The sequence below is a fragment of the Moschus berezovskii genome, chromosome 23 (assembly GCF_049115385.1).
Source record: "Moschus berezovskii isolate FMDL1 chromosome 23, NW_MosBer_1.0, whole genome shotgun sequence".
Taxonomy (NCBI): Eukaryota; Metazoa; Chordata; class Mammalia; order Artiodactyla; family Moschidae; genus Moschus; species Moschus berezovskii.
In genome coordinates, this window is record NC_142482.1 from 44,375,600 (window position 1) to 44,402,542 (window position 26,943).

General features: G+C 43.7%; 1 protein-coding gene across 5 annotated transcripts in view; it reads left to right on the top strand.

Moving 5' to 3' along the window:
• Positions 1–26,943, top strand: part of KIAA0319 (KIAA0319 ortholog) — a 76,905-nt gene that overhangs the window by 20,804 nt on the left and 29,158 nt on the right. For 4 of the 5 annotated variants that reach the window (XR_008683262.2, XM_055406210.2, XM_055406212.2 and 1 more), the window contains 7 exons: positions 8,553–8,709; positions 13,254–13,996; positions 16,574–16,751; positions 19,371–19,469; positions 23,069–23,166; positions 24,122–24,209; positions 25,339–25,431. Coding sequence is in view for 4 of the 5 variants with exons in the window: in XM_055406210.2 (XP_055262185.2) it covers positions 8,655–8,709; positions 13,254–13,996; positions 16,574–16,751; positions 19,371–19,469; positions 23,069–23,166; positions 24,122–24,209; positions 25,339–25,431 (1,354 nt within the window). In the remaining variant the exon portion in view is untranslated. Of the gene's footprint in view, positions 1–1,559; positions 7,955–8,552; positions 8,710–13,253; positions 13,997–16,573; positions 16,752–19,370; positions 19,470–23,068; positions 23,167–24,121; positions 24,210–25,338; positions 25,432–26,943 lie in introns of those variants that run through there. The other variant, XM_088831393.1, reaches the window with a different exon arrangement.

The following is a 26,943-nucleotide window of genomic DNA, read 5'->3' on the forward strand; positions in this document are numbered from 1 at the left end:
CTTAATTTTCTATTTTTTAAAAATCATTTGCTCCTTGAGGTTTGAAAAAAAACATTTTTAAATGTATCTTCTGTGTTCACAATTGAGATTGAAAAGTTACTTGTCATGCATGCGAGCAAATTTTAAATCATCTGTCACTTTACCTCGTTTTCACCTAAAGAAACATTTTTATTTAAAATGCATTAAATATTAGCTCTTTTATTTTTTCTTTTAAATTCTTTTTGATTTTTCTTCTAGTTTATTGAGATATATTGACATATAGCACTATATAAGTTAAGTGTCAAGAGGAGAGTGAAAAAGTTGGCTTAAAACTCAACATTCAGAAAACTAAGATCATGCCATCTGGTCCCATCACTTCATGGGAAATAGATGGGGAAATAGTGTCAGACTTTATTTTTCTGGGCTCCAGAATCACTGCAGATGGTAATTGCAGCCGTGAAGTTAAAATGCTTACTCCTTGGAAGGAAAGTTATGACCAACCTAGATAGCATATTAAAAAGCAGAGACATTACTTTGCCAACCAAGGTCCGTCTAGTCAAGGCTATGGTTTTTCCCGTGGTCATGTATGGATGAGAGACTGTGAAGAAAGCTGAGCACCGAAGAATTGATGCTTTTGAACTGTGGTGTTGGAGAAGACTCTTGAGATTCCCTTGGACTGCAAGGAGATCCAGCCAGTCCATTCTAAAGAGATCAATCCTGGGTGTTCATTGGAAGGACTGATGCTGAAGCTGAAACTCCAATACTTTGGCCACCTCATGCGAAGAGCTGACTCACTGGAAAAGACTCTGATGCTGGGAGGGATTGGGGACAGGAGGAGAAGGGGACGACAGAGGATGAGATGGCTGGATGGCATCACCGACTCAATGAACATGAGTTTGGGTAAACTCTGGGAGTTGGTGATGGACAGGGAGGCCTGGCGTGCTGCGATTCATGGGGTCGCAAAAAGTTGGACACGATTGAGCGACTAAACTGAACTGAAGTTAAGTGTACAGCATAATGATTTGAATTTCAGACACCATGAAGTGATGACCACGGTTAGTTTCGTGACCATCCATCATCTCATACAGACACACACGAAAAGGAAAAAAAATGTTTTTCCCTTTTTAATGAGAACCAATGAACCAGTGAAGTTGCTCAGTCGTGTCTGACTCTTTGCTACCCCTTGGACTGTAGCTTACCAGGCTGCTCCATCCATGGAATTCTCCAGGCCAGAGTACTGGAGTGGGCTGCCATTTCCTTCTCCAGGAGATCTTCCCGACCCAGGGATCGAACCCAGGTCTCCTGCATTACAGGCAGACGCTTTGCCATTTGAGCCACCACGGAAGCCCTTGTAATGAGAAGTCTTATGATTTACTCTCTTAACAGCTTTCACATGTAACATATAGCATGGTAAATTATATTAATCACATTATACATTACATCCCAAGAGCTTACGTTTCTTATAACTAGAAATTTATACCTTTTGACCACCTTCAAGCAGTCGCCCCTCCCTAACCCCTGCCTCTGGAAACCACAGATCTGACCTTTTTTTCTATACCTTTGGTTTTTGAAGTATTATTAACCTCCAGTACTATTTTAAATGTGATGTACAACATTGTGATCGATATTTCTATACATTACAGCATGATTCGAAACATTAGCTTTTTTAAAACCTAAATTGTTAATGTTGGTAGATGAGAAATTAGTAAACTTGAAGTAAAAATATAGTCAAGCTGTGTTTTAAGATTGATGATCTTTCCTCATTTATAGTTTATTAGAGAGAAAATATGCATGAAAAATTAATTAATCCTATAAGGAAGTGTATGCTGACTCTTGTATAAATGGTTTCAGATTTCATGGGCATATCTGCCACTTTAAAAATGATTAAGTTATTGGACTTCCCTGGTGGTCCAGTGGTTAAGACACCATGCTTCCAGTGAAGGGGCTGCAGGTTTGATCCCTGGTCATAGAACTAAGATCTCATATGCCGTGCAGTGTGGCCAAAAAAAAAATTTTTTTTTAATTACTATTATAAAGTTTGACCTGTTATAGTATTTGAAATCTCCATGAAGCAACTGAGCTTACCTGAACCTAGGTATTTTACAATCCATAAACTGAAAAAAAAAGTAATCCATAAGTAATGTCACTTACAGATTAAAATGGCACCTGGTGCCATATAATGGAAAGTGCAATATGAGCAGTGGCTTAAATGAGGGAGGTAAAAGTTCATTTCCTCCTCAGAAAAACTCACGGGTTGGCAGTTGAGGATCAATACATCGGCTCCATATCATCAGGGACCTTTGATCTTTTTAGATCTGGCTCGCCTCCTCAGGGCCTCTACGTAGATGGAGACAGCCGCCGGGGCCTTAGCCTTCGGGTCCTCTTCCAGCTAGCAGGAAGAAAGAGGAGGAGGGCAAAAGGAGCTTTTTCTGGAAGTCCTCGCCAACAATTCCTTTATATTAATATCTCACTGACCAGAGCTTAATCACATGTAACCCCACAGTGCTGCAGGGGGTGTTGGGAAGTAATCTTTTAACTGGGTACCCCTGTGTCCCAAATAATCATTTTAAATTTTGTTACCAGGGAATGAGGGGAGGACGCTTACTGAACAGACACCAGCAATCTTTGAGTCTCACTCTTCCTGCTTTCTTGACCCTCCTCCCTTCCTGGGCCGGGACGAGACGTGTCCCATCAGTACTTGTTGAATACATTTCTCAGAGCTCTCTCTGATCTCCCTCCGTTCCTACAGCTCATTCACTCTCTGACCCCATCCCTGAGCTTTATATCATCGCTGAGTCAGTGACGTCATCACTATCATCCAAAGAGAAAGGACAGTTGGTGTGAGGCTTCTGATGGTTATGCTTGGCAGGAAGCTCAAGAGATGGGGTGACACTTATGAACAAAATCAGGCCAGAAGCATCAAGAATCAGAAATAGCCCTTTTATACATCTTGGTAACTTAAAAAAATATGCTATGTTACAACAACCAAAGCTTGCTTTATTTTTGAAATTAAAAGAAAAAATTTGTTTATTTATTTGGCTGCGCTGGGTCTTAGTTACAGTATATGAACTCTTAGTTGCTACATGTGGTATCTAGTTCCCTGACCAGGGATTGAACCCAGGCCCTGTGCATTGGGAGTGTGCAGTCTTAGCCACTGGACCACAAGGGAAGCCCCCAAACCTTCTTGAAAAATGAAAATACAATTGTATTTTATTAATACAAAGGGAAGATGTATTTAGTGTATTAAAAAATAGAATTTACAGATAAGAGAGGAAGGAAGAAAGGAAGAGACAAGAAATCACCAAAAGGAAGAAATAAAAATTATTCTCACCAGTTTTCACCTTAGAGGGGCATTTCTTTCAGATCTTCATGTGTATAAAGTTGATCCATGCAGAGTTTATGTAAGGATCTATGTATTTGTACTATTTATAGCCTTTTGAACTTGTTAAGCCCTATTTTAAAAGCCCTATTTTACCACTCAGATTCAATGCTGCCTTTGAAATTTTTAGGAAGCTAGTGAGGCTTTCTCTGTGAATTCTTTAATACTTTTCTTTTGTTTAATGAAAACATAAAACCACAGGAAGGTAGGCAAGGCAAGCAGCTGAGAGGGCAAGACTCTATCAAGAGAACCCAGCAGTTCAGAGATTGAATAATAAGTAAAAGAGGTCTTCTTCAGTCACCCAGAGTAGAATGTTCTAACTTTCCGAAACCATAGAGGAGGACTGGGGCAGCTACAGGGCAGGTTTGAGATCCAGAGTCTCAAGACTGACCCCAAAACTCAGTTTCCTTTTGTGTAAAGTGGGGATAATAAAACCTATCTCAGAGAGAGTAGTTATAGGGATCAAAGGGGAAAATATATGTCAAAATATGATTTAATCCATGAGGTGCTATATATATTTAAAGAATAAGATCAGGCCAGAAATATCAAGAATACTTGCAGAACCTGCAAATTGTTAGAGCAGAGAAGACTTGATAACGTGAAGTGCATATGCCTTTGAATGTTGAGGAAATGGAGATCCATTGTTTGCTTATATGAATGTGCTAAAGGAACCTTATAGACAATGTTGACGTTCAGTTCAGTTCATTTGCGTAGTCATGTTCGACTCTTTGCAACCCCATGGACTGCTGCACGCCAGGCCTCCCTGTCCATCACCAACTCCCGGAGATTACTCAAACTTATGTCCACTGAATCAGTGATGCCATCCATCCATCTCATCCTCTGTTTTCCCCTTCTCCTCTTGCCTTCAATCTTTCCGAGCATCAGGGCCTTCCTCAATGAGTCTGTTCTTTGCATCAGGTGGCCAAAGTATTGGAGTTTCAATTTCAGCATCAGTCCTTCCAGTGAATATTCAGGACTGATTTCCTTTAGGATGGACTGGTTGGATCTCCTTGCAGTCCAAAGGACTTTCAAGAGTCTTCTCCAACACCACAGTTCAAAAGCATCAATTCTTCGGTGCTCAGCTTTCTTTATAGTCCAACTCTCACATCCATACATGACTACTGGAAAAAACGTAGCTTTGACTAGATGGACCTTTGTCGGCAAAGTAATGCCTCTGCTTTTTAATGTGCTGTCTAGGTTGGTCATAACTTTTCTTCCAAGGAGTAAGTGTCTTTTAATTTCATAGCTGTAGTCACCAACTGCAGTGATTCTGGAGCCCAAAAACATAAAATCTGCCTCCGTTTCCACTGTTTCCTCATCTATTTGCCAAGAAGTGATGGAACCAAATGCCATGATCTTAGTTTTTTGAATGTTGAGTTTTAAGCCACCTTTTTCACTCTCCTCTTTCACTTTCATCAAGAGGCTCTTTAGTTCTTCTTCGCTTTCTGCCATAAAGGTGCTGTCATCTGCATGTTTGAGGTTATTCATATTTCTTCTGGCAATCTTGATTCCAACTTGTACTTCATCCAGCCCGGCATTTCACATGATGTACTCTGCATATAAGTTAATTAAGCAGGGTGACAATATACAGCCTTGATGTGTTCCTTTCCCTTTTTGGAATCAGTCTGTTGTTCCAAGTCCAGTTCTAACTCTTCCTTCCTGACCTGCATACAGATTTCTCAAGAGGCAGGTCAGGTGGTTGCAGGTCAGATTTCTCAAGAGGCAGGTCAGGTGTTGACAATAGGAGATGCTTACAGTTGCTGAGCACTATAAGTTGTCTCTAAGCTAATTGCTTTCCAGAGCTTTCCAAGTAGGATATGGTTTTCAAGATACATTGCACAAGGGCATCTGCCAAAGGGATTGGAAATTTGGCCCATGGCCCATTTACCAGGCTGTGTGCCTTTGGAGCAATGTCTGCCCAGAGATTCACCTTTTATTAATATGGTTGAAGTTATCCTATGGTACGGCAGGGGCCTAGTCTTGATCCATGGGGTTCTCAGCCAACCACCCTTGGCAGCAAGGGTGCCCAGGGTGTCTCTTCTGGGCAGTGTCTTGGCAGCAGGATAAATGCTATCACTGGAGGACCAGTTGCTCTCCTGCCTTTTAGGGCATGGTCAATCACCACAGACGGGATGTGGCCAATCTTTTCTTCTACCCACTTCCCATCCCAAACCACATTTTCGTTGCTTCAGCGAAAGGAAGTTATTAGTGGCAGACAGTTTGCACCAGCAGGCGGTCTTCCTCTGGGTTTTTAGGCCTGAAGCTTATGGGACTCTGATGTTCATGTTCTCTGCTCCCCCTGTGGAAGCTCATGTTCTGATGGCCTCTGTTATCCTGACACACAGAAACAACCTCCTGAATTTAACCATGGCCACCTTCACTGTGGTTCCTTTCCAGTCTTTTGACGTGACTCAGCTCAGTAACACGGGGGCCAGGAAGGTCCCCTTCTCTCCTTAGTGGGCACTGGCCAGTGATGTTTGTAGGCTGTGCAGAAACCTGTTCCAAGTGGTCAGTGGCAGAGCATCACTGCAGTTCAGTGGGAGGCCTTCTTGTGGTTTGAATTGTTTCTCGAGAAAGACTCAAAGCAAGGTCCAGCGGTTCCCCAACCCTTCTTCCATAGGATCCTGGGTTTGACTGTGTTGATAGACTCCTTGTCCTTTCTGGTTTCCTCTCTGGCTCAGTGGTAAAGAATCTGCATGCCAGTGCTGAAGACGCAGGAGACGCAGTTCGCCCCCTGGGTTAGGAGGAGTTCCTAGAGAAGGAAATGACTACCCACTCCAGTATTCTTGCCTGCAGAATTCCATGGACAGGAGGGCCAGGTGGGCTGCAGTCTGTGGGGTTGCAAAGAGTCGGACACGACTGAGTGACTGAGCACCCACTGATAAAGCTAATTCATTTATCAGGATGTATGAAAAGGAAGATGCCCCAGTGGCCCGGTCCACATCCCAAATCTAAACCACAGTCCATATACACGTATGGGAGATGCTTGTCAAGGAACCCTTACACACACCAGCTGCAATCCTCCAGCTGTTTGCTTCCCTGGTGGCTCAGATGGTAAAGGATCCTCCTGCAATGTGGGAGATGTGGGTTCAATCCCTGGGTTGGGAAGATTCCCTGGAGGAGGGCATGGCAACCCACTCCAGTATTCTTGCCTGGAGAGTCTCATGGACAGAGGTCCTGGCAGGGGGTTGTAAAGAGTCAGACATGACTAAGCAGCTAAGCACAGGTCAGCTTAGTTTGCTGAAGCACTTCACCCTAGAAAACAGGACCTGCTCGCCTTGTAAGGAAATCTCTGACTTCCTAGTCCGTCGTGCCCTTTCTCGGCAATGTTGCTTCTAATGTTCAATAAAACTCATTCTTGCCCCAAATCTGAGAGTGGTCCACTGCTTAGATGCTCTCTACTCCCTCAATCCATGGATTGTGTTCCCTTGAATAAAGGACAGCCAGCACATCACAAAATGTTTTGTTTTGCCAGTAATAATCCGCTTCCACCTCCCCCAGAACCACATCATTCTTAAAATGACGAGTTTGGAGGCCTCTGCTGGGTTGTGTTCCACTCTTTGTAATCCCTGCTCCTCTTGTAAATTTCTGAATGAGATGCTTCTGGAAAGGGGACGGGAAGAGGAAAAGTAAGGTGTCTTTTTCTCTCCCAAAAGCCTGAGTGTAAGTGTGCTTGGGGAGGGAACGAAGATTGGGTGGGAGAGAGTGGTGTGAACTTGAACTCTAGCTGACCATAGCGTATCAATTTGCAGCTCACGGCAAGGCTCTGGCACACTTATTAGGAAGCCCTTATCTAGCTGTGCTTGCTCCTGGGAGCCTTGTTACATTAACAAGCACTTGGAGTCCAGACCTTCCTTGTACTGCTTCTTCTTCACCCTTGAGCAAATCAGTGAACTTTCAGTTTTATCATCTTCATATTATCTAAAGCATTGATAATAATGCCACCTGGGTTATTGTGAAGATCATGTTGAAGAAAGTGCCAGGCAAAAACAAGATGCTCGTATTGCTCTAGATCATTGAATCTAAGATACTAGCGATTAGAAGATGCATCATTATTTTAAATACCACAAAGGAAGAAAAAAAATCCTGTCAATGATACCATAGCACCTCCCTTTCGTATCCTGTAAACTGTTTCTGCACACTGAAAGGGATTTTGGGGAGGTTGCTTCAGGCAGATTTTTCTCCTGTGTCATTCTTGGGCATATATAAAAAGGAAATATATGTGAATATACACTAAGATATTTTAAAATTTCCTGACAGTCTAAGTGCATTGCTGCTGAGTCACTTGTGAAGGCATTTAGTGAGGTCTGTGTTTTTTCTGTACAATCTTACCTCTGTGTCATCATGTGCATTGGGAGTGTAGCATTTCTGAAAGAGGGCTTTGCATTGTCTTCTTTCAAGCTCCTGACCCCAGTTCTCTTTGATTTCCTAGGTTTGGGCTTATAAGGCAAGAGAGCATGAGAAACCCTATTCCCCTTCTTAGGAACTGTTCTTTCTGTTTAAACAAACTTCAGGTGGATGGTTTGCCTGAGAAATGGTTGTCAAGAGGGGCCCTCTGTGTGTGTTTGACTGGTCAAATAATTATAATGACATAAGGTAGGTTAACAGGAGAAAACCAAATTTAATTGCCTATTAAATTTGCAGTTTAATAAGAAATCCACATAACGTGAGAGATTCCAGACAAAATGAGAGTCGAGTATAATGAGGTATATTTGTCCTCCTGGACCAAGGAGAAGCAGGTAGAGATCTGGGACTTTAAAGGGAAGGAAGGCAATTCGCAGGAAGATGAAAAAGAGCCAGTGTTTGGAAAATGGATGTTTTCCGTGTCCTATGGAGATAGTGGGACACAGAGAGGAGTTTTAAGAAGCAGACTTTGCTCGGTTCCTCCATGTCTGCTGCACCTAGCTCATATTATACTGCATTTATTCATGGTGATAGCTGCCTTCCTCAAACAGGTCCTCTGTCTGAATCCTTTTCGGCAGTTAGAGGGATGGACAGAGTTTCATCCTGAGTCCTTTGGACTTTGTTGAAACAATCCACGTGCTAGAGTGGCACATCTAGGGGTGTCCTGCCCTGAACCCCACTGTGACCCTGGGGTGTTACCAAGATAGGCTTCCCATTGCCATGAATAAATGATAGAGATAACTGTGTTTCTGCATTTACCCATTTTTTTCTTCCTGTTTTTCCTTTGAAGTTCTGAGGCCAAATCTGGCTCCTAAGAAACAGAAAGGAAGCTGCAGCAAAGACCTCTCAGGGCTGTCTACGAAGCCTGCCTGCAGCCGCTGTGTGAGGCAGAATGGCGCCCCCTACAGTTGCACTAGCGTCATTGCTGCTGCTGGTGACCTTTACAGGTAGGAAACCGTTACCCTGGAGACACCAGCCTCACAATTGAACTTCCTCTCTGACTTAAGCAACTCAGATCAGCCTGAGGAGATGAAGGTGCTGTGTGTTTGCTTTCCAACAGCTTTATTTTGCATATAAAAAGGAAGACCTCATGCATAAGTGGTTTCTGGAAACAGGCATTTAACTTTTTTGTCACGACTATTTTGGGGAAAAGAAATTCGCATTTCATATATACTAGGAAAACTTCATGTATTTATTTCAAAGAACTGCATAGTAGATCTTTTTTAGAAAGCAAATAACAGGCTTTTTTTCTATCTTAAATCTTTATTTTCATATAGTCTGTTTACTTATTGTGGATACACCATGGCATAAAATTGTTGGTCAGCATCAGCTCTGGTGATCCGTGCCCCAGCTAGGCCAGCCAGACCCCTTTGAACTTAACGAAGACTGAGGATGGAGATATGGCTAGGGAAACTGATTTTATATCCAGGGTTTGTCACAGTGTAGTATAACCACGCTGCAGTTTACCTGGGAGTGACGCTTGTTAAAATGTGTCTTCTTAGGCCCCATCCAGACCTACTGAATCAGAACTCCTAGTGGGTGTGACTCAGGAGCCTGAAGCATCTAAATTTTAAGAAGCACAGTTTTAGGTCATACAAGAGCTACTTCCGGAAATACTACAGTCAGGAAAGCTTTATCATTTCCTACATATTACTCTCCTCACCCCAATCGTCCATCTTATTAAACTCACCACTGCTTAGTATACAAGGCAAAATGATCCTTTATTCCATGCTTGATGTACTCTGTACTCTGGAAATTGCTGTCATTAATGTTTGAGCTCTTTTTCTTCCCTCTCAAATCCCTACCTTTTCACTGCTTTTTGTCATTTTCTTATGGGGTGTTTTTCACTTTCTCAAAATTCCTGAGTTAACTGAGCCCCAGTAATGTTATTTAGGGCTTGTCTGTCTTTTCTCTCTATCTTCTTTGCCTTTGACAAGATGCTAACCATTGATTTTACTGATTTGTCAACACCCGTGGAGTGCTTACTATGTTCATGGATTGGACTGGGGATTTATAGGGGGAACAAACCTATGAGTGTTCTCCTGTCTCTTCAAGAACTTTCTTGAGTGAGTCTAATAGATGGTTTAGTTGTTGGGATACCCACCTTCTCAAACTTCTTTATTTAATATTCAGATCCACTCTTAAGGTATGTTTATCTAAACAGCCCATTCAGGTGATTTTTTGCAGAACGAAATTATGATCTGCCCTAGAGGTTTATGGAGACCACCACCGCCAACCTGAGAGAAAACTGCTTTTGAGTTTTGTGTTGAAGACTTCTGCCAAGCTTCTTAACCACATGTAACAATTTGCTTGTTCCAGGATCACAGCCTTTTTCCTGTTTAATGGTTTCTTTGACACAATTTTACACTTATACTTTTAAGCTTCTGGTGTCCAAAGCCAGAAATGAAACATGATCGTTGTTATGAATCATATTTTTCGAAAGGAAGTGACCCAACAGTTGTTCAAGGGAAATAAAATGTATCCTGCCATTTGTGTTTGAAAGAAATTTCTAGCTTGGGTCTTCATTTAAAGGGATGTAGTGATATCTTTACAAGCAAAGACAGTATTTTTGAGAGTGGGGCTGGGAGTTGTAGATTTACCTACCTATTTTATCCCCTTTATCATCTCTTGACCTTGATTATAAATACTGGTTTGTCATGTTCAGCACAGAGTATTTTCCCCCTGCTTTTGAACTGTGGTGTTGGAGAAGACTCTTGAGAGTCCCTTGTACTGTAAGGAGATCCAGCCAGTCCATTCTAAGGGAGATCGATCCTGGGTGTTCATTGGAAGGACTGATGCTAAAGCTGAAACTGCAATACTTTGGCCACCTCATGAGAAGAGTTGACTCACTGGAAAAGAGTCTGATGCTGGGAAAGGTTGGGGGCGGGAGGAGAAGGGGACGACCGAGAATGAGATGGCTGGATGGCATCACCGACTCAATGGACATGAGTTTGAGTGAACTCCGGACAGGGAGGCCTGGTGTGTTGTGATTCATGGGGTCGCGGAGAGTCGGACTTGACTGAGCGACTGAACTGAACTGAACTGATATCTGATAAAAGATTAAGCTTTTCTTTAGAAAATAAAACGCTAAAACTATTAAAGTGATTTTTTTAAAAAGTAGATTTGGTTTGAGAAAGTATCATTTCAGTTGAAGTAAAGCAGTTTGCCTGCTTATTTACTGGGAAAGATACATATTTATATCTAATTCTTATTGGATGAGACCAGTTAGACTTTCCTATTGAGTCAATATTTGGTACTGAATGATTCTTAAAAATTTATAATGGTGATGATGTGTATACAGGTGAAAAAAAGAAATGATTCTTATTTTGATATGGACCGTTTTATAAAGGTCTGTGTTGGATTTGTTACAGTGTTGCTTCTCATTCTTGTTTTGGTTTTTTGGCTGGGAGACATGTGGGGTCTTAGCTCCCTGCCCAGGGATGGAACTTGCGCCCCTGCCAACGGACTGCCAGGGAAGTCCCAAGGGACATGAATTCTTGTACTGTGTTTAACCATTTCTCTTACCTCCAATTAAAAATCATCTCTAACTGTCATTATGAAAAATGTAACAGTTATTAAGAGAATAATCAGTGATGAGGACTTACTAGAAAGATCTTTTGCTCTTCAGAGTTCAGCAGAACCGCATTCCTGGAACTATATGTGATGAGGGACCAATTTGTTTTTATTTCCAATTCACCACAGACAGACTCTTTGGTAAAATATCAACAACAAGTTGTCTACTGAAAGAAAAACATGCAATGCAAGAGTTGTAGGTTTCAGTTTTATTCAGGGACCTTCCTGAGGACTATAGCCCAGGCAACAGCGTCTCAATAGCTCTGAGGGAACTGCTCTGAAAAGGTGGGAGAAGAAGCCCATAGGTACATGATTTGGGGCAAGAGAATGCATGCAATCAAGCACACCTCTTGGTACACAATCGCTGCTAGTCACAAGGAACAGGTATCTCAGCTGACAATTTTAGTGCTTTTCTATGTATGGGAAGATGCAAGAATCTGGGCTCATTAAAATTCTTCCTGAGACATGTATCCAACTATCTAAAGGGCCTGTTTTTCCAAAGCAGAGTGCCTCATCCTGCTTTCCGTCCTGAATTCCTTTCTGGGTGCCCTGTCTGTCAGTGACTGCAGTGGGCAGTGACTTCATCCTTGTAGAACCGAATGGTGGGCAACATTCTTTATTTTTTTAAATTAATTAATTTTTATTGGAGTGTAGTTGATTTACAGTGTTGTGTTAGTATCTGCTATACAGCAGAGTGAATCAGTTATACATATATCCCCTCTTTAATTAGATTTCATTGCCACATAGGTCATTACAGAGTATTGAGTAGAGTTCCCTGTGCTGTACAGTAGGTTCTTAATAGTTCTCTATTTTACATATGTTAGCTATGTATACGGAGAAGGCAATGGCAAGCCACTCCAGTACTCTTGCCTAGAAAATCGCATGGACAGAGGAGCCTAGTGGGCTGCAGTCCATGGAGTTGCTACTAGTCGGACACAACTGAGCGACTTCACTTTCACACATTGGAGAAGGAAATGGCAACCCACTCCAGTGTTCTTGCCTGGAGAATCCCAGGGACGGCGGAGCCTGGTCGGCTGCCATCTATGGGGTCGCACAGAGTTAGACACGACTGAAGCGACTTAGCAGCAGCAGCTATGTATATGTCAATCCCAGTCTCTCAGTGTATCCCTTCCTCTCTTCCCCCGCTTGGTAACTGTGTGTGTTTTCTACATCTGTGACTCTGTTTTGTAGATAGGTTCATTTGTACCATTTTTTAGATTCCAATATCTGCTCTGTTTTACAGCGTAAAAAAGGAGAACAGTGATTTTGTCCTTGGGTGCCAGGGAATGACAAATTGCTGCCAAGTTTTCTAGAAGTCCTGGGTTCTCTTATCATGCCGTGGACTGGTCCCAGAGTTTGTGGGCTGCCCCACTGTGTCTGCAGCTCACACTTAGGTAGCGCCACTTTCCTGCCTACTGATTTGCCAGTTGGCAACGTTTGTGGTTCATTATTTAGAATCGGCTTAAAGCTAGTTGTTCCAGACCTATATTTAGGATGAGTTTTTCTCTCTTTTGATAATTCCCTGTCATCAGAATAAGCTGAGCTGTTTAAAAATTCAGTTAATAGCAACAACAATATGACATTGTTCCTAAAGTAACCTGTATAACTGGATTTTGGGTGAGGAACAAAATGTTACCAACAGTGTAAAAGCAATACACAGGTAGAAAAGAATGCTTCTCTTCACTAAGTGGAATAGCGCCATATAAAGAGAGAAGATGGACGGTTAGATGGACGGATGGAAGAATCTGTGGATGGATGGGTTGGGGTGGAAGGGTGCGAGGTCAGGTGTCCGGATGGGGGTGTTGATGGGTGGGCTGTATGGTAAGGCAGTGGACTTCCTGTAGGAGATGCTGGTGGTTTATTTGCTTGGCAGAAGTGACCTGCCTCGCTTCCTGATTGGTGGCTGGCGTGTTTGCAGGTTGTGCCTGGACACAGTGCAGTGAGGGGAGGACGTTTAGAAATGCCATCATCTCTCCTAACTTGGAAACTAGCAAAATCACGCCGGTGCCTCAGACCACCCCCCTGGGCGACTGCACATCCGCCTGCTGTGACCTGTCCAGCTGCGACCTGGCTTGGTGGTTTGAGGGCCGCTGCTACCTGGTGAGCTGCCCGCACAAAGAGAGCTGCGAGCCCAAGGAGATGGGCTCCATCAGGTCTTATCTGACCTTTGTGCTCAGGCCCGCCCAGAGGCCCGCACCGCTGCTGGACTACGGGGAGATGATGCTGAACAGGGGCGCCCCGTCGGGAATCTGGGGGGACTCACCTGAGGATATCAGAAAGGACCTACCCTTCCTGGGCAAAGATCGGGGCCTGGACATGTCTGAGTATTCAGATGACTACAGGGAGCTGGAGCAGAACCTCTTCCAGCCCGTCAGCAAGCAGGAGCCCCGGGGGAGCGCCGAGTACACAGACTGGGGCTTGCTGCCCGGAGGTGAGGGAGGTTTCAACTCTTCTGCTGGAGACAGCCCTGCAGCACCAATGGAGAAGCAGCTGGAGGATCCAGAGCTCCATAAGCTGAATGAGTCGGCGTGGACCCTGGCTCCGAAACCCTCTCCGGAGAGGTTGTGGCTTCCTTTGGTCACTACCCCACCTCCAGGAGAAGAACTGGAGAGAGAGACTTCTGAGCTCCACCGGCAGGCCGGCAACAGCTCTGGGAAAGAGGTGGGTGTGGCTGGTGTGTGTGTGTGATGGGAGGGGCTGAGTTCACTTTGGAGCCAGGCTCAGTGGTGCTGATGCAGGAGGCGCCTCCGTGGATCAGGGAAGATCCCCTGGAGAAGGAAATGGCCACCCACTCCAATACTCTTGCCCGGAAAATCCCCTGGACAGAGGAGCCTGACAGGCTACAGTCCATGGGGTCACCGAGAGTCGGACGTGACTTAGCAACTAAACAACAACAGTCTCATTAGGTGGGGGACACAAGAAGGTTCCTCTTAAGGGCACCTATTAAGGTATTGGCCAGAAAGAAGGCTCTCGGAACCTTCCAGACCTAACATCTTGTTCCTCTGTTGGGCTCTCCTGACCAGACTGTTTAAAAGAACAAATAGTTCTCTTGCCTTCACAAGTCAGCCACCTAGTGATGATTTAGATGCTTCTGCTGGTATCTAAGATGAATGAGGGTTTTTTAGAAGTTTTGAAGCCAGCCCATATAATGCAGCGTGTATAGACAGAGGCTTTGCAAATCTCTTGTGGTAGGTTTTGTAGGAGCAGAAAAAATTTTTTTCTAAGTGTTTTTATTTCCTCCTGGTTAACAGGAGAAAAATAAATTTACTTTTCATGTGTAGGAGACCCCATAAAAATATGAGACATGACCAAAGAAGGAAAGCTTTCTGTTTTTTTAAACAAAGAAGCAATAAATCTGTGAAGAATTGACAAGCCAAATGGGTTTAGGCTTGGGGTAGTAAATTGGTGACAAAATATCTGTTAAAGATAAGTATCAGTTAAAAAAATTAAGCTGAAACATATTAACATTTTTAAGAGTTTGAACAAAAATGCATTGAAATCAGGCAACATCCAGTATAGCAGATAGAAAGGAGTTCCAAGGAGCTGTACAAAATGAAAGACATTTTTAGGCAGAAGGGAGTTGGACACAAGGAAATCATACAAGGCAGGCAAGTGGGTTGATTATTGCAAGGTTACTTTCCTTTAAGAGGCAGTGGAAGTTTATCAAGCAGATTGCTGCTACTGCTACTGCTAAGTCACTTCAGTCGTGTCCGACTCTGTGTGACCCCATAGACGGAAGCCCACCAGGCTCCCCCGTCCCTGGGATTCTCCAGGCAGGAACACCGGAGTGGGTTGCTACCTCCTTCTCCAATCAAGCAGATTACCTTAAGATTATTCCTGATTGACTGGTTTAAGCTTCCATTTCTGGGAGAGCTGAAACTGTAAGTCTTGCTCTGGGTACAAAATAAGCGACTCTATTTTGGGCCTGTTGTTTTAACACAAGGTTTGTTTATTCAGGCTTCTCAACCCTAAATTTCTTCTCTCTGGTGAAAAGGTTACCTTCTGTCCTACTGGTACAATGCTTTATTTTCCACTGAAATACAAATTTCCCCCTACAGTCACAGTTAAATTTTTTGAGCTGCATTAAGTTGTAGATAATCCTCGAAAGGAAAGGTCCCTTTCCCATGGAGATTTGTCTCTTGTTTTCAGGGGGACAGAGGAGGGTCGGTCAGAGTGTTCTTTTTACATCGACAGCTTTCCAAGTACCTGTAATTCAAAATAATCAGTTTGCCGGAGTGTCTTATTTGGGGATGATGTATTCTCAACCCACTGCAGTTTCTTCCAGACCCAACAGATTCTGAGGTTGCTAGAAACTCATTAGTGACATGAATCTGTTGGATCGGGTGTGCGGGATACTAAGGAGAGGACATAAACTGTATGGAATGTCCCATGAAAAACACAGGTGAAAAGAATGGGAACCTTTGGGAGAGAAGATACACCAAGGCAGAGAGAAGGTTCAAGTGCTAAAAGCAGAAGCTCAGGGAGGTAGACACAGAGGCTGCCCTGGAGGGAGAACAGTTGAAAGTCCAGAGGCTGCTCGCTTGGGAAAGGTCGGGACTAAGTGAGGTGCAGTGAGTGAGTTGATCCGGGGAAGCCAAATGCAGCTGGCAATACAGTGATCGGAGGACAGGTCATGGGAGAATTTAGTGTATTTCAAAGTATAAGAGGGCACATCTGAAGATAAAAGAACATAAACCAATTAAGACTTTTTTTTTTTTTTTAAAGACTGTTATTTAAGATCTCAGTGCTTAGGTTAGGGTAAGTAAGGAAAGCTGGATTGAATTGACTGTGCATTATAATCTCAACCATTAAAAATTGCTAAACAGTCTTTTAAGTAGTGATATTATCAGAAGTGGTTTTTTTTTTTCCGCTTTGGTGTATGTTTCTTTTCAAAGTTTGCATATTTTTCTGTCCTTGTAATTGTCTTAAACACTTCAAGACTTTCCGTTAAAAAATAAAGTATCACAGGTTAACCGTGTTCTTTTCCCCCACCACTAAATATTAACACATTTCACCTTCTTTTATGTGGCCAAGTGAACTGCAAAAGTGAGTAGCTTTTCCGTAAATACCAGTGCTTCCTTCTCCAGTTAATGTTTGCATTACAGCTTTTCTTTCTGTGGATTTCGCACTCCAACTTCCCCTTTTGGTCCCCTGTCTTATTAGCCTGAGTTTTACTGACCTGGCTCTATTTGACCTTGTTTCCCCTCTAACAACTTATCCTTGTAATTGATCGCCTAGGTCCTAATGCCATCCCATGATCCTCCTCCAGCCAGCCTGGAGGTCAGCCCAGCCACTGTGGAGAAGAGCCCAGTTCTCGCAATCACCCCGTGGAGCACAGAGCATAGCATTCCAACCCTTCCCACCAGCACCATCCCATCTGAGCAACCCAGATCTGCTCCCACTGCTCCCAGGACAGGTAAGTTAAAAAATACACCTGGAGGAAATGTGCTGAAGACATGCTATATTCTATATTCATATACTATGAATAGTATATTCATAGTGGTGACAACTTTTAAAGTTGGCTCATTCCCTCTGGACGCATGGTTGAGCATCTGTTTGCCAGAAATAGTGCTAGGCGCTGGGAATTTAAAAAATGAATAGATATTGTCTTTTCCCTCCATGAGTCTATGATCTAGAGGACCAGACTAACAGATAAATAGATGGTTTGATACAGTGTGGCTAACAGTATGGCAATACAGTATCTCATACAATATGCTGTGGGAGACTGCTATGAGAGCAGAGAGGACGCTGAGGTATATAAACACCTGGAACGGAAAATTAGCTGAGTAGTTGGGCTGAAGATAAAGAGCTAGATGTCACTGGGGGAGAGGTGATCATTGAAGGGTGTCCAGGGAGAGTGGGGAGGTGAGCTGGGCAGAGGCCTGAGGGGTGGAACATTGGGGTTGTCGTTGTATTAGGAGCTGGGGGAGCAGAAGGAGCCTACGGAGCTGACCAGGTGGTCACGGTTGACAGGCAGGAGAGAGCGAGTAGACGGGGACTGACGGAAGGAGAGAGGCGCGGGCTCCACGTTGGAAGCCAACACACGTTGTGTGTTACGGGACGACCGAAAAGCTCCCGTTAGATTTAATACTCAAGAAGTTACTAGATTCTTCTGTCATGTTTCCTGAGCCTTTCTGTGGGTGAGATCCTTTCAGGATTACCCTCTCTTCTTTTGGGCTTCTCTGGTAGCTCAGTTGGTGAAGAATCCGCCTGCAATGCAGGAGACCCTGGTTCAACTCCTGGGTCAGGAAGATCTGCTGGAAAAGGGATAGGCTACCCACTCCAGTATTCTTGAGCTTCCCTGGTGGCTCAGCTGGTACAAAATCTGCCTGCAACGTGGGAGACCTGGGTTTGATCCTTGGGTTGGGAAGATCCCCTGGAGAAGGGAACGGCTACCCACTCCAGTATTCTGGCCTGGAGAATTCCATGGACTGTATAGGGGTTGCAAAGAGTCGGACATGACTGAGGTATTTTCACTTTCACTCTCTTCTTTGGTTATTTGATCCTGAGCTTCAGTAGCGAGAAGGACAATGCTGGAGGAGATGCTGGATAGTACTATAATGAAAAGGAAGCTGGCCTGGGAATTAGCATCCTTGGGTTCTAATAGCATCTGTTGCCTAGAGATGCCTTCATCCTAGAGGATGAAATGAATTGATCATTTTAAAGCCCTTGGCAGTGTTCAATCTGGTAAATAAACGACTGTTGAAATGAATACATGTAAATTAGTTAAATGTCTGTTGCTGGTGATCCACATAACCTTGGGCAGCTCCCATTGCCTTTCTAGGGCTCAATTTCTAAAGTGAGGGGTTGGAACCAGTGTCCCTTCTTAGTTCACAATTGCTGATCTTTCTTACAAAGAATCAGTGACAGGGAAGAGGAGCCAGAGAGGGCAACGAACCCTCTATAGCTGGTCTAGGAAGGCACTCAAGGGACTGAACACAGACCAGGAGGAGAAAAGTGGATTTAAATGAGCCACATGTCCCTCTAACATCTCCAAGTAGCTGGGACCTCTAGAGAGCACTCAGCTTTTTTTTTTTTAATCTTTGCTTTTCTCTGTGTGATACCTTGACCTATCTCAATTGTGTTTTACAAGTGAGACTGATGTCCTGTTGAGTCCAGCCAATTGAATGTATCAATGGAATCTTGGCTATAGAGCAAGGAACCATTGTTCTGAATGCTGATTTAGTGAGAGTGGATGTGCCTACTGCTTGAGTTAAAATAGCCTTTTTACCATTGAGGTTGCCTGGATTTTCTCCTGGAAATGTTCCAAGAGCAAGGCCGTTGCAGCAGTGCGTGGGGCTATCAGAAGAACTGAGTGGTGTATGAATAATGATTCAGAAACACTTATGATTACACTCCATCTTTTTATGATTAAAAATAGCACCTACTAGAGAGTCAAGTCAGAGAAGGCAATGGCAAGCCACTCCAGTACTCTTGCGTAGAAAATCCCATGGATGGAGGAGCCTGGTAGGCTGCAGTCTGTGGGGTCGCTAAGAGTCGGACAAGACTGAGCGACTTCACTTTCACTTTTCACTTTCACACATTGGAGAAGGAAATGGCAACCCACTCCAGTGTTCTTGCCTGAAGAATCCCAGGGATGGGGGAGCCTGGTGGGCTGCCGTCTGTGGGGTCACTCAGAGTCGGACACGACTGAAGTGACTTAGCAGCAGCAGCAGCAGAGAGTCAAGCAGAGCTGGTAGCAAGAGAAATAAATAGCCCTGATCCGCAGTATCCCACCTGTTTCACACAATTCTTGTCACTGACGCCTTGCTCAGTCAACCTGAAGCATTATTTTCCCCACAGTGCCTCCTCACATAGGCAGTTTTAAATTGATGAAGTGTACCCTGCAGCCTAATATGGGGTACAGTTCAGTTACTAGTCAGAGGGGAAAAAGCATCTTCGATAAACTCAGATGAAGAACTGTTACAGAAATGTGTTATTTTATTTCATGGATACTAAAAAAATCTATTATAGGACAGTTATGTAGCATCATTAAAGTATATGATGAAATATACTCTTTCTAATTAACTTTCAGTGAAACAACTCATGGTGTCTGCTGGCGAGAACCTAGTCATAACTTCACCAGAAGATGCAGTTGAACTGAAGGCTTCTGTTGTGCCAGCGCCACCTGTAGGTGAGAGTTTGACTTTCCTCTGGGACCAGTGGGCTTCCCTGGTGGCTCAGACTGTAGTATGGAGAGAGCTGGGTTCGATGCCCAGGTCAGGAAGATCCCCTAGAGAAGGGAATGGCAACCCACTCCAGTATTCTTGCCTGGGAAATCCCACGGATGGAGGAGCCCTGGCAGGCTACAGTCCATAGGGTCGTGAAGAGTTGGACATGACCGAAAGACTTCACTTTTCTTGCTTTCTGGGACAGTGGGCTTCCCTGGTGGCTCAGAAGATAAAAAAAAATCTGCCTACTATGCAGGAGACCCAGGTTCCATCCCTGTGTCTGGAAGATCCCCTGGAGAAGGGAATGGCTAACCAACTCCAGTATTCTTGCCTGGAGAATTCCATGGACAGAGAAGTCTGACAGGCTACAGTCCACGGGGTCGCAAAGAGTCGGAGACGACTAAGCAACTAACTCACTGGGACCAGTAGGGGTGTGTCCTTAAGGAGTCTTTACTGGTTTTTTACAACTTGGATTCCTTTTCACAACCTGGAAATGTCACTCTTGAGGCTTTGGTGATCATAAACTTTAAAGTTTGTTGAAATAGTTTAAAACAGACTAAGAGGATAGGAATTAAATCCAGTACATTTCCTTTAATTGGTCAGAATAAAAAGTCATGCATTTTCTTCTTTTTTTAAGTCGAGAATTATGTCTTTTAAAAAAATACTTATCTATTTATTTGGCTGCATTGGGTCTTAGTTTCAGTACACAGGATCTTTGTTGGGGTGCATGAACTCTTTAGCTATTGCTCATGGATTCCAGAATCTGCAGGCTCAGTTGTTGCAGTGCTTGTGCTTAGTTTCTCTGCTGCATGTGAGACCTTAGTTCACTGACCAGGGATCGTCCCCTGCATTGCAAGGCAGATTCTTAATTACTGGATCACCAGTGAAGTCCCAAGTCATACATTTCCAATGATACAAAACAGAGTGGTATCTTTAGAACTGGAGAGGTTTCCACATGCTTGTTTTTGACTTGTAATGAGAGGGCTTCACAGGTGGCGCTAGTAGTTAAGAACCTGCCGGCCAGTTCAGGAGACATAAGAGACACAGGTTCAGTCCCTGAGTTAGGAAGATCTTCTGGAGAAGGGAATGGCACCCCATTCCAGTGTTCTTGCCTGAAGAATCCCATGGACAGAGGAGCCTAACGGGCTACAGTCCATAGAGTTGGACACGACTGAAGTGACTTAGAATGCACAGCCCACAGAACCTGGAATAATTCTCCTGTCAGGTGAGGGAGATAGCATGTGCTCAAAGGTTTGTTTGCAGACACTGTAGTGATGACAGCTTGTTCAAAAACATGTTGTTTAAAATGCTCTTTCTTCTGCTGGCCCAGCGCGCTGCTGTTCAGCAAACATTTGCCCTTGTGACCTGTCAAATACATTCTTTTCCAAAATATATTCATTCCTCTGGTGTTTGACTATTTCTCATTCAGGTTAGTTCCTTTATTCCTTTCTCCCTGTCACACATGTATCAAAATTAGGCGTAAATGGTAATACTTGGTGTTTTTAATTTATTCCTTTCAGGTGAAGTACATCATGCCTTAATGACTAATATCACAAAGTAGAAGATAGGTTCGTCTTGACATATAGAGGTTTAATCTGTTCTTACGTCCTTACATAAACCCCTACAACAGATGAATTAAAATCTTCTTGCTTTTTATTAAAAGGAAAAAATAAAGGAGAAAAAAATCCATAGCACAGTGGATTCAGTTCAGTTCAGTTCAGTCGCTCAGTCATGTCCGACTCTTTGCGACCCCATGAATCACAGCACACCAGGCCTCCCTGTCCATCACCAACTCCCGGAGTTCACTCAAACTCATGTCCATCGAGTCGGTGATGCCATCCAGCCATCTCATTCTCTGTCGTCCCCTTCTCCTCCTGCTCCCAATCCCTCCCAGCATCAGAGTCTTTTCCAGTGAGTCAACTCTTTGCTTGAGGTGGCCAAAGTATTGGAGTTTCAGCTTTAGCATCAGTCCTTCCAATGAACACCCAGGACTGATCTCCTTTAGAATGGACTGGTTGGATCTCCTTGCAGTCCAAGGGACTCTCAAGAGTCTTCTCCAGCACCACAGTTCAAAAGCATCAATTCTTTGGCGATCAGCTTTCTTCACAGTCCAACTCTCACATCCATACATGACCACGGGAAAAACCATAGCCTTGACTAGACGGACCTTTGTTGGCAAAGTAATGTCTCCGCTTTTTATTATACTATCTAGGTTGGTCATAACTTTCCTTCCAAGGAGTAAGCGTCTTTTAATTTCATGGCTGCAATCAGCATCCGCAGTGATTTTGGAGCCCAAAAACATAAAGTCTGACACTGTTTCCACTGTTTCCCCATCTATTTCCCATAAAGTGATGGAACCAGATGCCATGATATTAGTTTTCTGAATGTTGAGCTTCAAGCCAACCTTTTCACTCTCCTCTTTCACTTTCATCAAGAGGCTTTTGAGTTCCTCTTCACTTTCTGCCATAAGGGTGGTGTCATCTGCATATCTGAGGTTATTGATATTTCTCCCGGCAATCTTGATTCCAGCTTGTGCTTCTTCCAGCCCAGCGTTCCTCATGATGTACTCTGCATATAAGTTAAATAAGCAGGGTGACAATATACAACCTTGACGTACTCCTTTTCCTATTTGGAACCAGTCTATTGTTCCATGTCCAGTTCTGACTGTTGCTTCCTGACCTGCATACAGGTTTCTCAAGAGGCAGGTCAGGTGGTCTGGGATTCCCATCTTTTTCAGAATATTCCACAGTTTATTGTGATCCACACAGTCAAAGGCTTTGGCATAGTCAATGAAGCAGAAATAGATGTTTTTCTGGAACTCTCTTGCTTTCTCCGTGATCCAGCGGATGTTGGCAATTTGATCTCTGGTGCCTCTGCCTTTTCTAAAACCTGCTTGAACATTTGGAAGTTCACGGTTCACATATTGCTGAAGCCTGGCTTAGAGAATTTTGAGCATGACTTTATTCGCATGTGAGATGAGAGCAATTGTGTGGTAGTTTGAGCATTCTTCGACATTGCCTTTCTTTGGAATTGGAATGAAGACTGACCTTTTCCAGTCCTGTGGCCACTGCTGAGTTTTCCAAATTTGCTGGCATATTGAGTGCAGCACTTTCACAGCATCATCTTTCAGGATTTGAAATAGCTCAACTGGAATTCCATCACCTCCACTAGCTTTGTTCATAGTGATGCTTTCTAAGGCCCACTTGACTTCACATTCCAAGATGTCTGGTATGTTAAAATTTATATTGTATAGTCAGGTGTAGCAGTCCGGAAGAAAAGTCATCAAGTGCAAACAATGAAATTAGGGCCCTTTTTTTAAAAAAAAAAACTCCCTATATTTTCTCAATTTTTATAAGTTATAGTTCTTATAATAAAAAAATTTTTACATTCAAAAGATACATAAACCTTATTTTTCGTTACTTGGATGATAGTTGAAAGTTCGGTTCAACATACCTAACTTAATTTCTGCTAGTAGATTGAAGACTCTCACTTTCTTTCCTCTGCCCAGATTATAGTGACTTCTAAGAATTTATAACTACTCATACTTCTCTTTGGCTCTCAGAAACAACTTACAGCTATGAATGGAGTTTAATAAGCCACCCTGAAGACTACCAAGGAGAAATAAAGCAGAGATACACGCAGGCTCTTAATGTCTCTCAAGTAAGTAACTGGTTGTAATTGACAACGTAGCTAAAAATTCAGGTGTCACCTTCTTAGCTGTTGAACCCAGAAGTCTCTGTTATGGTTAAGATTAAAAGGAGAGCCGTGGGCAGAAGAGCCTGGTGGGCTACAGTCCCTGGGGCCACAGAGAGTTGGATGTGACTGAGCAACCGAGCACTCACATTAGTGAATTACATTTCAAGCGTGTAGGTAGACAGGCAGATATGAATAAAGGGACTCTCAGGAACTTTTTCTTCGTTTGACTTACTTGGCATATCAGTCTGGGGAAGAAGGCTGGTTGCCCAGGCTGACGTGGGTCTCTGTAGTGAGGTTAAAGCCTGTGTTCCAACCCTCGCCCCTTTTGCAGTGTCAGAGACACTCTGGTCATCTCTGATTCTTAGGCACATTTCTAGGATTGCCAAAAATTCATTCCAGTTCACAATGGTTTGACTACCAAATATTGCTCCAAAATGTAAGCTGTCACAGGAGGAAACATGTCCTCATTCTAGATGGCCATAGACAATTATGTTGTCTTCATTTCTGAGACTGCACAGCTTCTGTGCAACACAAGTTAGCATCACCATCCCCTTGTCACGGAGCGCTGTTTCTCAAAGACTGGTACCTGAACCATGGACAGCTGACCCACCAGACCTACTTTGTAAAAATGCAGGATTCCCATGCATACAACTTTGTGAATGGCTGCCCTTGGCTGGTCCATCTCACGAATGCCTCTGTAAGGCCTGTGGACGTCTGTAATGAAGCTGAAGTCCTTGCCCGGTGATTGTCAGCGTTCTAGAGTACAGGCTTCAGATGTGGCAGTGTGTCCCTAGGTCCCAAGCCCCCGCTCTGTGCTGACTTCAGGAGAACAGCTTCTGGAATATTTAAGGATCTTCTAGGCAGTGGACTGATCCTGTTGTTGGCATGTTTACTGGTGTAACTTTTCTTTATCTTGCAGTTGTCAGTAGGACATTATATCTTCAAAGTAGCAGTTTCTGGTGAAAATGCCTTTGGAGAGGGATTTGTAAATGTCACCGTGAAGCCAGGTAAGCTTGTGGAAGAGAATAGCCTCCAGGTCTACCTTGCCTTTTGGTGCCTGAACGACACGGTAATATATTATTTAGTTTTACATTAGACACCATTGTAAAGATGACATGGGTTTTTTTTTTTTCCTTTCTGCTTTCTTAGTATAGTTCTTAGTATTCACTTGACACTGCTGGGTTGCAAGGTTATTGCTTTCTCAAGTGTTAGTCACTAAGTCTTGTCCGACTCTTTGTGACCCCATGGACTGTAGTCCACCAGGCTCCTCTGTCCATGGGATTCTCCAGGCAAGAATACTGGAGTGGGTTGCTATTCCCATCTCCAGGGGATCTTCCCCACCCAGGGATCGAACCTGGGTCTCCTGCATTGCAGGCAGATTCTTGACCATCTGAGCCACCAGGGAAGCATCAAGTCAGTGCAAATTGTCTTTTTCTTAGCCTCCTCCATCTGACACTCTTCTGCCTTGGTTCCCTGTGACTCAGCTTGACCTTAGGTGAAAGAACTTTTCAGATTCATTTAACTGAGCACCTCCAGGGTCAAGGAAAATGCATGCCATGGGCTTTCAATCCCCCTGGTCCTTTCAGGCCACCACTAGCCCATAGGTCAGTGCACTTATGTGAGTTAGAAACAGTGGCCCTTTGTCAGGGTGGGCACAGCTCTGGCTCTGTGTATGGAGCGTGGTGTGGTCTTGAACATCCTCCATCCCCTCCACCAGACATAAGGGCAGTGGACCAACTGGGTGCCAACGCCCGCTCCAGCCTCTACCTCAGGGGTGATGAGGGAGCCTTCGGTCAAAGATTGAAGATCCAGTTAATCATAGGAGCTGGAACCATACTCCAAGGTTCCTCTTCTGCAGTTGCTGCTCAAACTCTGTCACCAACCCCTTGGTGGTTATTACACGTGTTCATTGAGCCTGGGGTTTTTGTACAAAAATCTAAACCTGCAGATATGCTCCTAAAATGTATGGAAACATCCCAAACCATCAACAAGCACTCTGCACATTCAAGGCCTGTCGGATACACACCGTCTGGCCAGGATATCGATGACCAGTGTGTTTGAAAGTCAGATGGCGTATTTCGGTGGTGCTGTATACACAACATGACTCAGTCCCTGTCATTTTTTTCTGTCTCGCAGCCGGAAGAGTCAACCTGCCTCCCACGGCAATCGCTTCTCCCGAGAGACAGGAGCTCTCCCTGCCATTGACATCGGCTCTCATCGATGGCAGCCGTGGGTACCCTGCCTCATGTCAGGGATTTTGCCCCACGAACCACGAGATGTAACGGGAGCTCTCTGCTGAAGCGGAGAGGACTTACAGGCTAACTCATCAATAGATGGGCATCTGTCTGTATATTCAAGTCCTTCAGCTACTTTAGCAAAACTTCTCTGCCTTGGGCTGAATTTCCCTTCAGCTGTGTATCATTTTTCTATGAGAAAAGTCCTTTAGGGTCTAGCTATTGGATCGGAATTAAAGCATTTAGGAAAGACTCTTCTTTCAATGCAGTCTATGTGATGAGCCTTTGGAAAGGCACTTTTAACAAATGGTAGAAGGGGTATCTTTAGTGAGGGCAGGTAGAGTTTTGTTCATTTAATTCAGGCTTCATTCCTTCAACTAAAGTGTATGTGGAAAGGGCCCCAGTGTAACTTCATGCGTCCAGCCAAATGAGAATAGATGAAACATATCCTGTGTTTGACACTATATGCAAAATATGTTCAGCGTGTCAGTGTCACTGGTGTTTGCACTTATGTCTGTCAGATCACAAAGCTAATACCAAGTCTGGTGAGTGAAGAATACTTGCCTGGGTTCCTAGGAGAAGAGTACCTGTCAGTCACTAGTGCTGCTCCTTTTTGCAAGTCTGCACAGATACAGAAATATATTCAAATCACAATGACACAGTCTTTTGCATCTATTCCAGTATAAATGTCTGTATTGCTCCCTTAGCAACATGAAAATAAAGCATATTTTAAATGAAAATATTTATGAGAAAATACATTAGGTCTTGATTCCTGTAATTCACTGTAGCTTGGTTACAGGAAGCTGTTCAGGATTATTAATCTGTCACATGGAAGTTTCTTTCCTTAAATGAATGAGATGAAACTGGCTCCCTTCTAGGTCTAAATTACTGTTATTTTGCATAGTACATTTTGTTTACTCTCTTTTGAAGTAGAGGTGGGAGGTTTTCATGTAGGGTACAGTCTTTCTCTGGAATGATGCTTAATGATTAGGGCGGTAAAAGGTGTTTTGTAATTATATAGAAGCACAGGAAATTAAAAGACGCCTACTCCTTGGAACGAACGTTATGACCAAACTAGATAACATATTAAAAAGCAGAGACATTACTTTGCCAACCAAGGTCTGTCTAGTCAAGGCTATGGTTTTTCCCATGGTCATGTATGGATGTGAGAGTTGCACTGTGAAGAAAGCTGATCGCCGAAGAATTGATGCTTTTGAACTGTGGTGCTGGAGAAGACTCTTGAGAGTCCCTTGGACTGCAAGGAGATCCAACCAGTCCATTTCTAAAAGAGGTCAATCCTGGGTGTTCATTGGAAGGACTTATGCTAAAGCTGAAACTCCAATACTTTGGCCACCTCATGCGTCAAGTTGACTCACTGGAAAAGAGTCTGATGCTAGGAAGGATTGGGGGTGGGAGGAGACGGGGACGACAGAGAATGAGATGGCTGGATGGCATCACCGACTCTATGGACATGAGTTTGAGTAAACTCCGGGAGTTGGTGATGGAC